The 14,924-nt window shown below is 36.7% G+C and overlaps 1 protein-coding gene across 6 annotated transcripts in view; it reads right to left on the bottom strand.

Moving 5' to 3' along the window:
• The window catches only part of GTPBP8 (GTP binding protein 8), a 23,260-nt gene extending 8,336 nt beyond the window's left edge, over nucleotides 1–14,924 (bottom strand). Inside the window, exons 1-6 of one of the 6 annotated variants that reach the window (XM_070787982.1) lie at nucleotides 14,527–14,922; nucleotides 12,121–12,219; nucleotides 10,304–10,434; nucleotides 9,204–9,303; nucleotides 6,976–7,094; nucleotides 160–6,776 (exon numbers count right to left, since the gene is read on the bottom strand). In XM_070787982.1, coding sequence (XP_070644083.1) covers nucleotides 6,695–6,776; nucleotides 6,976–7,094; nucleotides 9,204–9,303; nucleotides 10,304–10,434; nucleotides 12,121–12,219; nucleotides 14,527–14,862 — 867 coding nt within the window. In that variant the 5' untranslated portion in view covers nucleotides 14,863–14,922 and the 3' untranslated portion in view covers nucleotides 160–6,694. Of the gene's footprint in view, nucleotides 1–159; nucleotides 6,777–6,975; nucleotides 7,095–9,203; nucleotides 9,304–10,303; nucleotides 10,435–12,120; nucleotides 12,220–14,526 lie in introns of those variants that run through there. The other 5 variants (XM_070787973.1, XM_070787950.1, XM_070787965.1 and 2 more) reach the window with 5 other exon arrangements.

Below are 14,924 nucleotides of genomic sequence, written 5' to 3'. Positions count from 1 at the left end.
GTGCAAATCAACTTTCATACCTAAAACTTTCTTCTTTGGTCTTAACCTAGATAAAATGTTACTTCCTCCATGACAGGATGTATTCTGTGATAAATCTACCCATGAGTTTTGCTATATACTTGAATTGGTTTTGCTTTACAAATATATAGAATAAATAGATGTTCTTTTCATATTTTAATCTTCATAGCTTCTGAGGTAGAGTTACAAAAGAAGTTCAGAAACATCCAACGTATAATAAGTATCAGAACTGGAACTTGAATTCTGGTCTTCTGATTCTGAACCCTGTGAAAGTGACTGACCTCAGTCTGAAATAAGTGGTATTTCCATTATGGACTGATTGAAATTTTATCAAGAATAATTTTTGTTATATTCAAATGATGTCTCCAAAAAAATGATAAGTTATAGCCATACATATAAAGACCCTGATGCTGGGAAAGATTGAAGGTAAAAGGAGAAGAGGGTGGCAGAGGATGAGATGGTTAGATAGCATCACTGACTCAATGGACATAAATTTGAACAAACTCTGGAAGATAGTGAAGGACAGGGAAGCCTGGTGTGCAACAGTCCATGGGGTGGCAGTCAAGACACAACTTGGTGACTGAACAACAACATAAGAATTTACCTTCAACCCATCTATCAGTGCTTAACAAAAAAAGTAGCCCCTTTTTACCTAGTGCATTGTAATATTTAAAAAAATAGAGTAATAGATATTCCTTTAAAAGACAAAAACCCAATAATATGGCAAACCGTCACCTACACACAGTAGGGGCTACCCTGATGGCTCAGACAATAAAGAATGTGCCTGCAATGCAGGAGACGCAACTTCAATCCCTTGTCAGGAGGATCCCCTGGAGAAGGGAATGGCTACCCACTCTAGTATCCTCGCCTGGAGAATGCTGTGGACAGAGGAGCCTGGCAGGCTACATACAGTCCATAGAGTTACAAAGAGTCAGACACGACTGAGTAACTAACACTCTATCATCTACACGGTAGGAAATAGATTTTCATTTTATGGACTTCTATATGGTCTTGTTTGTCAGTTTGTTAAAAACTGCTGGTATCTCTTCTAATGAACAGCATAACTCAATCATGTATAAACCTTTCTGCCCCTATAGGCACAAATTCATTCTTCCTTTGGACATATGCAGGTTTTAAAGCTGAAGTGATCCTTCTGCAAGTTACAGATACACAACATTTAAAACAATGTTGAAATTCTGTCTTTAACTGCAGTTGGCACAAACAATTTTGAATCTTCAACTAAATTAGAAGCCAGTAGTCTTAAGATTTCCTGTTATATCTGCTATAAAGCATCTCAGCAGATGGATTCCAGAATAGGTCATAGCACTGTGAGGGGAAAAAAAAAAAAGATCATTTTCTTCCTTACTTCAGAGGTAGTAACAGATCTGAATTCACCTAACTTAAAATCTATTTACAAACTCCTGTGAGTTCTGGGTGTGAAACAGGATGTCTTAATTTGTCATACCTTTCCTCTCTTCCTCAGCACCTCTTGTAATATTTTAAATCTGGTGATCACATCATCTGATCTCTTTCCTTCATGATTCTAAAAACTTTGTATCTGCTATTTTGCTTTTTATTTTCCAGACCAAGTTATTATTATTGTGGTATAACTGACATACAACATTAGTTTCAGAGATACAATGATTCAATATTTGTACATATTGCAAAATGATCACCACAATAAGTCTAGTTACACCTGCCACCATTTATAGTAAACAATTTTTTTTTTCTTGTGTTGAGGACTTTTACAAAATACTCTCTTAGCGACTTTCAAATATGCAATACAGCATTACTAACTGTGGTAACTATATTGTATATTATACCATCCCCATGGTTTATTTTATAACTGGGAGTTAGTACCTTTTGACCTTCACCCATTTTTCTTACCCCCAAGCTCTACCTCTGGCAACTACGAATCTCTTCTCACCTGAGCTTGTTTTTTAATATTCCACATGTAAGTGAAATCACACATTACTTGCCTTTCTCTGACTTATGTCACTTAGCATAATGCTCTCAAGGTCCATTCATGTCTTCTCAAATGGCAAGATCTCCTCCTTTTTGGTGGCTGAATAGTATTCCATTTGTGTATACATGATGACCCTTGAAAACTGTGGATTCAATCTGTGTCTATCCACTTACATGTGGATGTTTTACAATGGTAAATACCACAGTGGTACATCCAGTTGGTTGAATCCAGGGATTTGGAGGAAATACGGCTATGGCAGGTCAACTATAAGTTATACTTGGATTTTTGACTGGGCTAAGGGTCAGAACCCTTAACCCCTCACATTGTTCAAGGGTCAACTGTACAGTACCACATCTTCTCTGTCCATTCATCCACTGAGGGACACTTGTTTTCAAATTCTGACTATTGAAAATAATGCTGTAATGAGCATGGGGGTACACATATCTTTTCAAATTAATGTTTTCATTTTCTTCACATGTATATCCAGGAGTGTAATTCATGGATCATATGGTAGTTCTATTTTTAGTTTTTTGAGCAATCAATACTGTTTTCTTTATGGACGGCACCAATTTACATTCCTACCAACAGTACACAAGGATTCCCTTTTCTCTATATTCATGCCGAAACTTATGTCTTATCTTTTTGATAACAGCATTCTAACAGGTGTGAGGTGATACCTCACTGTGGTTTTGATTTGGATTTCCATGATGATTAGTGATGTTGAGGATGATTTCATGCACCTGTTAGCTATCTGTATGTCTTTGGAAAAATGTCTATTCAGATCCTGTGTCTATTTTTTAATCTTTTTTTTTTTTTTTTACCATTGAGTTGTATGAGTTCTTTATATATTTTGGATATTAACCCCTATCAGAAATATGACTTGCAAATATCTTCTTCCTTTGATTAGGCTGACTTTTCATTTTGTTGATAATTTTCTTTGCTGTGCAGAAACTTTTAGTTTAATATAGTCCCACTTACTTTTGGAGTCAGATCCAAAAACTCACCACTTAAGAGTGATGTCAATGAGCTTACAGCGTAATTTCTTCTAGGAATTTTATGGTTTCATGTCTTACATTCAAGTACTTTTCCATTTTGAGTTAATTTTCATGTATGGTGTAAGATAGTAGCCTAGTTTCATTCTTTTGCATGTGTTTGTCCAGTTTTTCCAGCACCATTTATTGAAGAGACTGTCCTTTCCCCATTGTATATTCTTGACTTTGAAAATTAACCACTCATATATGCATGGGTTTATTTCTGAGCTCTCTATTCTGTTCCACTGACCTATATATCTGTTTTTATGCCAATACCATACTGTTTCATTACTACAGCTTTTGTGACACAGTTTGAAATCAGGAAGTGTGATACCACCAGCTTTGTTCTTTCTTAAGATGGCTTTGGCTATCCAGGGTCACCTGTGGTTCCACATAGATTTTCAGACTATTCTGTTTCTGTGAAAAATGCCATTGGAATATCTTCTATTTTGCTTTTTATTTCCCAGACTAAAATTCTGATCTCTTTAATTTGTTCTTTTTGTGACAAAGATTAAATGACCATAATAATACAGACTTTTCATGATTAAAAAAAAATCACTGTCACCATTATTGTGTCTATTATTGATCTGTCTTACTGTATCTATCCATATCCATATCCATTCATCCATTTGTCAGCATGGAAGTGAAAACATGGTTTCTTGGGATACACAGACTTTTATGAAGACACTATGACTTTTATGGATGCAGGTATGGTGTATATGCGGAGAAGGCAATGGCACCCCACTCTAGTACTCTTGCCTGGAAAATCCCATGGATGGAGGAGCCTGGTAGGCTGCAGTCCATGGGGTTGCTTTGACTTCACTTTCACTTTTCACTTTCATGCACTGCAGAAGGAAATGGCAACCCACTCCAGTGTTCTTTCCTGGAGAATCCCAGGGACGGGGGAGCCTGGTGGGCTGCTGTCTATGGGGTCGCACAGAGTCGGACACGACTGAAGTGACTTAGCAGCATGGTGTATATGGGGGCTTCCCTGGTGGCTCAGAGGTTAAAGCATCTGCCTCCAATGTGGGAGACCCAGGTTTGATCCCTGGGTTGGGGAGATCCCCTGGAGAAGGAAATGGTAACCAACTCCAGTATTCTTGCCTGGAGAATCCCATGGACGGAGAAGCCTGGTGGGCTACAGTCCACGGGGTCGCAAAGAGTCGGACACGACTGGGCGGCCTTTACTTACATGGTGTATATGTGTATATAAACAGGTAAAATATTCTCTGCTGTGTTGCTAATTCTCTTTGATAAAGCTGCCTCCATACTGATTCTCAATTATAACTGAAGTTACACATGTATGGTTTAAAGAAGAGATACAAGTTGGATAGTCTACACACTAACTATGGCACCATGAACTCATTTGCAACATTTTTGTCAATTCATGATTTTCTCTGTCCTAAGAATCAGTTCTCATTTGCATGAAAACCACAGAAGCAATTATATTGTGCCTACTTATATATTTCTTCCATACCAGTTATAAAAACAGATTGATCCCCGCATCAAACTTTAGGGGCCTTTCATCAGTTTTATTTCTCTAACTCAGTTGGGGTAGAGTTCAGACATGAAGGTGAGCACTTAAAACTGTTGCCACCAGGCTTAAAGGCCAAACCTTGCTGGACTACATGTCTACCTACACTTCCACCTTTCTCCTACCAAGATCATACAGGAAGAGGAGGAAATAAAACCTGTCTTATTTTATAATAAGTATTCTATAACTAGGTCGAATTCCCTTTTGGAGGATGTACTGGGGCTTGGTCAAGGAAATAAAAGCAAGGAGTATAAATAACTCTACTATCTGAATTGGGTTTTGAGAACTATAGTCTGACAACTTCCTGTATGTGGTCAGTGTGGTATCCTGAACGTTGAAGTTCTTGAAAGCTAGCACCTCCTGTGTGTGTCTCAATTCGTAAGACCTTGAGAACTGCGTGGCTTCTGCAGTACCTTAGTCACTTAGTCAGTATGGTGGCACAGTATTCAAAGGTCATGCAGCAGAAAATGTCAGCCTATCTAAAGAAGCGAACACCTCTAAAAAGTACTGAGAATCTATTAGTCCAGCTTGTTGGCCTGACCTTGCCATTGACTGACTTTTGGGAAGGAAAGAAACTAATTTTATTATGTGGTTAATATGTGTACATCAGTCACAATATATTTTATTTAATCCTTCTAACCACATTTTTCCTCAAAAAATGAAATAAGTTGCTTTAAAAGCTATTGCCAAGAAGTAGAGGAACCATGCAAAACCATGGCTGTCTGACCCTTGAGGTCCATGCTCTTCCTATATCAGCAAATGCTTCTCTGAAACTCCCTTCACTTCTCTGACCTGTAATGTATCTGTGAAACAGAGATGCTTACTTTGTGGATCAATTAAGTGTTTAGAATGATCTAGTGACATAACCTGGAGAAGGAAATGGCAACCCACTCCAGTGTTCTTGCCTGGAGAGTCCCAGGGATGGCGGAGCCTGGTGTGCTGCTGTCTATGGGGTCGCACAGAGTCGGACACGACTGAAGTGAATTAGCAGCAGCAGCAGCAGTGATATAACCTCCCCCAAGACCATCTGTTTTCAGATGGCTCTAGTTCTTAATGTCAAGCCACAATAGAACTTGACTGAACTGAGAGTATACAGCTTAAAGCAGTATGAGACTACTGTTTGATCACTCCCTTGTTTTGAACACTATAATTCTAACACTGTAGCTCAAGACAACCTTGTCAGTTTTTCCCCAGCCTCATTATATTATTAAACTCAGCCTAAATGGCAACCCACTCTAATATTCTTGCCTGGAGAATCCTATGGACAGAGGAGCCTGGTGGGCTACAGTCCACGGGGTCGCAAAGAGTCGGTCACGACTGAGCGACCTTACTTACTTACTTACAGTCAACTAAAACTTTTTTTATTCCCAATAAATGCAGCTGTTAGGCCATAATTTGCCCATCTTGTGTTTATTTTACCTTTTTAGCTGAAGTCTCACTTCCTTCTTATTAAACATTTAAAAGAAAGCAATTATTTTTCTGAGACAATGCTCAGGGCTCTAAGAAGAAACAGGATTTCATTCCTGCCCATAGGAGTTTCCACTGTATCTATCAGACACAGACAAATGAACAGGATAAATACTTAAATGTAAGTCAAGGGGGAAAAGCATTTTGTAGAAATGAATAAAGACAGACTTCGACTGCATATTCATACAGACAATTGTGATCTGGATCGATAGGAACTAGAATGACTGCTTAGAGGAGAGTTTCATGTAATTTCTTGTAGGAACTATCATAGTGCTTTCCACAAAGAAGTCAGAGTCAGAAAATCACACAGGAATGGCACTGTGTTTCTGCTATAATACAGGTTACATACTGTATCCAAAGTGTACACTGAAAGTAAAAACTCACGTTTCATTGCTAAACCACATCTAACAAAAATTGCTGGCTCAGGAAATAACCATCCTGTCTGCTGCTGCTGCTGCTGCTAAGTCGCTTCAGTCGAGTCTGACTCTGTGTGACCCCATAGACGGCAGCCCACCAGGCTCCCCCGTCCCGGGGATTCTCCAGGCAAGAACACTGGAGTGGGTTGCCATTTCCTTCTCCAATGCATGAAAGTGAAAAGTTGCTACCAATGCTTAATTCTAGCTTATATGAAGCATTTCTTTCTTACATATGGTCCTTTAAAAACAAAATTCTTATCCTTTACAGCTTGATGTGGTCTAGGGTTGAAATAGGCTGAAGTAGAAAAATCATGAAGACACTACAGGGAAGATTCATCAAGAATCTGCAGACAGAAGAAAGAATAGAAGGGAGGAAAAAAAGTCTTGATAAAATAAAAGCCAATAAATTATGGTTAAGTGCAGAGTCTTCCAAACTCCTCTAATCTTAAAAGGATACCTCAATTTCAGAAACACTGATTTAATGCTAAAGGTTGTTAGCACATAAAGTTGTATGTCAGCATATAAAGACAATTCAACTCTTACCTTACAGGGAACAACTGAGGAAAACATCCTTGTGTTTTAGTGTCAACAAATTTCTGGATCTGAAGCACTTGTTTTAAAAGATGTCCCTTGGAAGGTTTGTCAATTTTTGTTAATACCATCTGTAGGAAAACAAATATTTAAGCATTAGAAATAAAGTACAGTGGACCTTGAGCAACATGGGGTTAAACTGCAAAGGTGCACTTATATGCAGATATTTTCAACAGTAAATACCACAATATTACATGATCTGTGGTTGATTAAATCCATGGATATGGAGCTGCCAATATGGAGGAACCATCAATACAGAAGAACCTTGAATAGGAAAGGCTGGCTGAAAGTTAAACTTGGATTTGCGACTGAAAGGAGGGTTGGCGCCCCTAATTCCCATACTGTTCAAGGGTCAACTGTTATTTCTTAATATACAGTTTTATACATTTTAGTTACAAAATTTCAATAACAACTAGGTGACCTATGCAAGTTTCTTAATTTCTCTGTACTTGTTTCCTCATCTATAAAATAAAAGCAATACTTTCTAAAGGAGCTGCTGTAAAGATTAAATAAATGAATGTATGCAATATAGAAAGCATACGCTATGTGTTTGCTGTTTAACCACACAGGGCCATATATCTTGGATTCAAGACCAGTGAAAAGAACCCTGGGGCCATATTTGCCATTGCTATACACCAAATGTTTCATGTGATCACTATTTATTTTGTGGTCTAAGACACAGAAGTATTATTAGGTTGATACACATAAAACTGCTGATTTATAATCATTTTTGAAATACTGAATTGTTCTACCTTGTATGTTAAATTTAAAGAAAAAATTAGAAATCAGGCTATTTGTAGGTTGTAGCCACTGTAGTTATATTCCAACTTAAATAAAGTTATACTCCAAGTAACCCTAGAATTTACTAGGGTTAACAGCAAATATAATACTTTAAATAATTTACTTACTCAAAGACAATTATATACTAGAAAAAGGTCAAGGCATGATGATTACAAAATTAATTAAAAAGTAAAAACCTTGATGTATTTTTCAGAAGTTTTCCTGGGAAATTTCTATAAAATTAAATTTCTTGACTAATCATTTATGCTAGTTATAAAAATATATACATGATTAAAATAAAATATAATGATTATAAATCAACTGTACAGCATAAAAAATATTAATGGCAGAAGGAGTGAGAAGCAGAAAGTACAAGTCTTTCTTCATAAAGAGAAATATGCTGATACCTAATTCCTCTATCACAACTTCTTTTACAAAGAAAAAGGCTAATATTTTCTTAAAGTTAAAACTGAGGAAAAAATATGATTTCACAAAATGATATCCATGATATCAAATTAGGAGTAAATTATCAAATTATCAATAAAACTGGTTGGGGAAATTTTGGGCTTTTTTTTTTTACTATGTAGACTATGTGTATCAACCTTTGGTTCCTCATAACTATAAATTACCTCTAATATTTCAAAGGGCATTTGCAAACCCCAAGAATTCCATAACTCCACAAATACAAACAGCTTTTTGACTGGTAACATGGTTTGATTTGCATTAAACTGCAAAACCACTACATTTTAGTGGTTTTCTGACATTTTTTGAAACCAAATTATAAGTTCCTCTCTGAGGAACTTGAAGATTGCCATTTAATCTGAAAAACATACAAAACAGAATTGGTAGGATACCAACCTACCAATCTGTATTCTATTCTAGGGTAAACAACAGAAAGAACTGGTAAGATATTCTCATAAGAAATTTTCTTTTCCTTAAGAATATAAACATCCTACCTTTGTGTGATGGAGCCTACTAAACTTTTGTGATGTTCTTAAATTCCAAATTAGCAAATTTTTCAGTTGTAGTTTCATTTATATTCTGATAAGTACTATCTGTCAAGCTGCTGTTAAAGAGCTACTAAGGAGTTTTAGCAAATATTTATAGTTATTTAAAAAAGAAAAAACAAACAAAAAAAACAAAACAAGGAAAAGCATTTATAATCACTACATGAATAGAAAACTTTGACTATAATTTTGAGAATTTAAAAGCTAGGAGAAGGAAAGGGAATAAAAGTACCACAGAACTTATTTAAATATTAATGGCTAATAATTGAAAAGACAGTTTAAAAGGTACTCCTTTATCTTTTGAGGAAGAGAGACCTACTCATTTATTAAAAAGACAGACACACAGGGAACTCATATTTCTGAGTGCAACCATGAGTCAAAAGAAATACTTACCACATAAGGTAATGCAAATTCTTCACACATTTCTATGGCAATATTGTCTGCTTTTTGAATTCCAACAACACTATCCACTAATAAAAATGTTCTCATCAAACTGTAGGAATGCAGAAATGAAGATTAACAGCAAAGAAAAATATACTTATTCATTTCCCCCACCCCAACCTTCACTACACTAAGAAATTGTCTTTTGAAAAATTATCAGATCAAAATTTAAAAATTTCTTTAGGCAAAAGGAATTCTCAATTTACCATGAAGTCCATCCTAGTTCCAATAGGTCTCAGTGTTGGTTACGTTCAATAGCTGGACTCATTAATATTATTTCAATAGCATATACTGAACATACGACTTTCTGCCTAGAACTGGATACAAAGATGAATGAGCCCCTTCTTCTAAGAGACTGAATTCTAGCAGGAGAATGAAACAGGGACCCAGTTAACTATAAGTTACCATAAAAGTGTCTAAGTCTTCAAATATTACTTTAAGACTAGTAGATAACAAAACCAAACACATTACATTTTGTATTTTCTTATGTAAGTATTTTATCTTAGCTTCTATGTAAAGATACAACAAGCAAATTACTTATAAACATTTTTTAATACTTCAAAAGTTTAACATTAATTTTTCCATATATTCAGCAATGCTTGAAACATAGACCTGCTACCTGGCTACCTATGGAGACAAATAAAAGTAGTATTTATTGAGGCTGTGATGTCAGAAGTATTTTAAGAATAACCAGAATTTACTGAAGTTTATTTAAATCTGGTAAACACCACATTAACCAACAAGTTTCATTTTTAAAAACAGCCAACTAAGAGTTTGGTATAAAAAATTAATAAAGTCTGCTGCTGTACTACTTATAGTCTCAATATAGGAAAACAATTGAATTTAAGTTTAACCTAATTTACAGGAAAAAACACTAAGCAGACAGTGTATACCTTCCTCTGAAATAGTTCAGAATATTATGAGAATAAAGTACACTTTCTAGAAAAGTTATTTGATAAAACGGAAGGGTTCATCATGTGTAGAATGTTCTATTCATGAAAACATGTTTAGGGGTTAAATATAACAATTATAAGATAAAAAAAGCTTCTTACTTCTTTCGTTCTTTTAGGTAGGTTTCTACCATGTCAACGAAATCTTCAGGTGCTCTATAGCCATAACCTGGCATGTCCACCAATGTAAAGTATTTTCCAACTTTGTAAAAATTAAGTTTCTTTGTATGGCCCTGATGAAGTAAATGTAAAAATAAGTTTCTTAAAACATGTCTTTTATATATTTCATGACTCAAAATATTTTCTGTTCAATCAATAATTACTTATTAAAAGCATAAAAGTATTCTGTACATAACCCTATGCAGATGACGATACAGGAAAAAGAAACAGAAGAGAAGCGGCTGGATATAAACTTAGATGATTCTACTTCCTCCTTCCAATTCATTTTTTTTTAAGAGAATCTATATGATTTAAGAACTTCAAATTCCATATTAGAAATACACAGGCAAAATTTTCAAGTTTTCCTATTTCATTAGGTCTCTCTCAGTGAAATCATTAGTTCTCTCTCAGTGAAAAAGTTATACTGGTCTAAATAGTATGGCTGCATTAGTCAATATTCTCTGATGAATAATATATTTCCACTTTAAAGAATTATCTCCACTTTATATGAATTATGGCACAAACAGGATAAATTAAATGCTTACTGTCATACAGGTTTTCATAAAAACTAGATGCAAAGTTTGATACTGTAGCTAGACTATTACTTGCCTAAAATCAATTTGCATGTTTTATTAGATGGGTTTGGTGCTTTCATTAAGCCATTTTTTAAAAAAGCATGTACAACTGTAAAGTACCTGTGCAACTACAATTAATGTAAAGATGATCAAAATAGTTTATTCATGTGGTTTTCTGTCCATGGACATTTATTAATTAGAAAAGGAAAAATTATGACAAACAATTTTAAAAGTCAATTGTTCAGAACTCAGGAAGGTTTTATAAATGATGCTTAGGTTCCCAAGGCAGCTTGTGTGTCTATCTATAGGAAAATAACCTTAGAATTACAGATTAGAAATGTCAAGAATATAGTTCTTCCATTGTCTTCTCACAGCAGAAAGGAAACACCCCTACCTAGAAGTGAGAGTTGAACTACGACAGACATTTGATGAGGCAGGGCACAAGGGAGTAAGGATAGGAGGGTTAACAAGTGACTACAATCATCAGCGGTAGTATCAGGGAATCAACTATGTGAAGAGACTGGGAGCAAGAAAAGATTAGTGAAGCCTCAGGGAAGGGCTCTAATGTAAGGAAATTCAGGCAGTGAGCCCTGGGTTGCTAGGAACATTTTGCCAAGGATAGATAATAAGGTGAGGGGAACTGGGGTGAGGAGAAGGTTCCTTAAATAGTGGTAGAGTCTGTATTATGGAAAAGGAAGCAGAGGAAATGAGAAAATGACAAAAATCTACCACAGCAGACGGACAGGGATATTAGGCACATAAATTTGGCCCTGGGTAAACTGGGAAGTGCCTGATTCGTGTATATATATGAGTTGGCTAGGTATAAAAGATTATAGGAGGAAAAAAAATACACTTGAAAGCTGTTTCCTTTAAAAATCAATATAAAACTAGATGAGCATTCTCATAGAAGCAAATATAGAATGACAATGAAATAACTCTTGAGAAAAGACTGGACCAAGGATAATTTCTTCAAGATACTGGCCAGGTTACTAAAATAACTTCCGTTTTCTTCAGAGAAATATGCAGGCATTAATGAAATGTCTTACATTAGCACTTGTTTGAAAGAAATCACTTTTCTAGGAACTTAGCAATTATGGTTTCTAACCTCCGCCCCTCCCCCCCATATTTATTATTCATCTTAGTCAATTCAGAGGTAGTTCAGATATGTTTTAAATTTTGACATACCGGTTTTTTGGAGACTCTAACTTCAACCTCTGGGGCAAGTGAAAACAAAGCCTTTATTAGAGAGGATTTTCCAACATTGCTTCTGCCTATAAAACACACCTTATACAAGCAAAAACAAGATAATTGAGTACTAGTTTATACGTGTGTGTGTATGTGTATATATATATATATATATATATATATATATATATGTAATCATATACTGTACTGGGTTGGCCAAAAAGTTTATTTGGGTTTTACTGTACCAGCTTACAGAAAAACACAAATGAACTTTTTGGCCAACCCACTATTAACTGTAAAAACCTGTAAATACTATTCAGTCTTGACTAACCATAAAAAAGTAGCTTATGGTTAGTCAACCTTCAAATTCTAATATACAGCTGTTATATATTAAATGATTTCAATGTGGCAGGTGCTGTTTTAAAAGCTCTTGTTATTTTCTTATTTACTCTTTACAATATCCCTATGAGACAGATAATATTATAAATTATCTGTCTCATAAACTGTAAAAGTTTTCTCACTTTACAGGTGAGAAAACCTGAGGCAAAGAGAGGCTCAATACCTGGCCCAAAATTATACAGCTAGAAAGTGAAGAAGCTGGAAACTGAACTCTAGACATCTATATCTGTACCTGTGCTTTTAATTACACATGCCACTCAAGAACATCTGCAACATTTATTAAGAATTCCATATTTTCAAAGCTTTTTGAAGTTAACAATTACATGCGTTTCAACAAAACTGGCTCTAAAGTCATTTCTCCACAAACTCTCAAAGTACACCATTAAAACATTATAATTATTTCTTTCTCTTGACCTTTCTTGTTCCATTTAAACTTTTCTCCTTTAGTGTGAGTGTAGAAAGCAACAAAATATTTCTGAGACTAACCCACTCCAGTGTTCTTGCCTGGAGAATCCCAGGGATGGGGAAGCCTGGTGGGCTGTCGTCTATAGGGTCACACAGAGTCGGACATGACTGAAGTGACTTAGCAATAGCAACCATTAATACACATGGCTTGGCTTTTTAAAAGTATTGAAGAAGGTACAACCAATCAGTGCTTCTAAATGAGGGCGGTAGCGCCCCCTGGGGGTGTTTTCGAAATGTGTAAGGGCGTTTTTTATTAACATGAGGGCATTTTTGGTTATTAATATAACTGGGTGGCATTTAGTGAGCAGGAGCCAGCAATGTTATTTATTTTGCAAAACTGTGGTCAGTCCTTCAAAATAAACTGATTTGGATGCTGTATAAATTTCAAATGTCCTACCGGATTAAATCGGATAATATAGATTAAAAAAACTAAATTAAAAAGAAATTACACAAAAGTCCAGTAATTTAAAAATGGAAAAGCAATGCTGTCACAAAATCATTAAGTGATTTATGTACTCTTAAATTATTGTAGAGTTCGAGTGGAAAAGTTCCAGAGCAATGGTGCCGTTATCACAAATAACGGAGATCCGGCGTGCTGCGATTCATGGGGTCGCAAAGAATCGGACACGACTGAGCGACTGAACTGAGCCTTCTTTTGACAGACAGAACAAAATATTAAACTATAGGACATGCATAAAATGCACACTCACTGAATTCCACTGAAGCTGTTTTAGAAAATCTTACAGATTATTGCCATCTATATATGATTTTTTTTTTGCACATGATAGGAAATTCAGATTGAGTGAAAATTATGTACTGATAAGGATCACTTCATTTGTAAAACTACTCTACTTTTTGTATTCTTCACTTTTTCCAGTTTGTCTCGGCATGTTTTCCCTACTTCAATTAAAAACAAAAATGATAAATGTTTTAATCGCCTTCTAAAGTCTTTCATATTCACTACCAAAATAATTGGGCTTCCCTTGTGGCTCAGCTTGTAAAGAATCTGCCTGCAATGCTGGAGACCTGGGTTCAATCCCTGGGTTGGGAAGATCCCCTGACGAAGGGAACGGCTACCCACTCCAGTATGCTGGCCTGGAGTATTCCATGGTCTGTATAGTCCATGGTGTCGCAAAGAGTCGGACACGACTGAGTGATTTTCACTCACTTACTCACCAAAAAAATTAAACCCATATCTGCTTATGTTACAATAATGATACCGCGTCCATACAAAGCTAGTAAATCTCTCTGGTTTGCTGATAATGCAGGCAGGCATGCTAAATTGCGTCAGTCGTGTCCGACTCTGTGTGACCCTGTGGGCTTCAGCCTGTCAAGCTTCTGTGTCCAGTCCAGGCATGAATACTGGAGTGGGCTGCCATGCCCTCCTAGGGGATCTTCCCGACCCACGGATCGAACCTGTGTCTTTTATGTCTACCTGCATTGGCAGGAGGGTTCTTTACCATTTGCATCTCTAGTTGATAATAGGTTATAGCAAAATCACAGCCCAAGCCCTCAGTACCCGCAGGCGGCTGGGGCGCTCACCTCGGGGCGGTGAAGGTCCGGGGCGTGGTCGAGACGCACCGCCGAGGTGAGGTACTCGATGCGGTTTCGGGCGGAGGCCGTGAAGAAACTCTCCGCCCGCGCGATGTCCTCCAGGCTCGGGTGGAAGATATTCAGGTGAAGGTCTGGCCTCGAGCCCGGGACGAAATGCTCATGGAGTTCTTCCAGCGGGAAGACCAGCTTCGTCAGCTGCTTGCTCGGCAGCCGTAGAACCTCCGTGAAGGCCTGGAACGCGCTGAAAGCTCGTCTTCCACTCCCCAGTTCTGGTCCCATCGCAAACAGCCTGCCCACGCTCTGCCGCAGCCGGTGCGCTGCCATTTTCCTCTTTTAGAAGTCACACCTTGGGACCTCATTCCCAGAGTCTGAAATGCGCGTGCGTG

This window comes from Bos indicus, chromosome 1 (genome assembly GCF_029378745.1).
Source record: "Bos indicus isolate NIAB-ARS_2022 breed Sahiwal x Tharparkar chromosome 1, NIAB-ARS_B.indTharparkar_mat_pri_1.0, whole genome shotgun sequence".
Classification (NCBI taxonomy): Eukaryota; Metazoa; Chordata; class Mammalia; order Artiodactyla; family Bovidae; genus Bos; species Bos indicus.
Note: the sequence above shows the minus strand (reverse complement) of the source record. Positions and strands in the feature narration are given on the sequence as shown.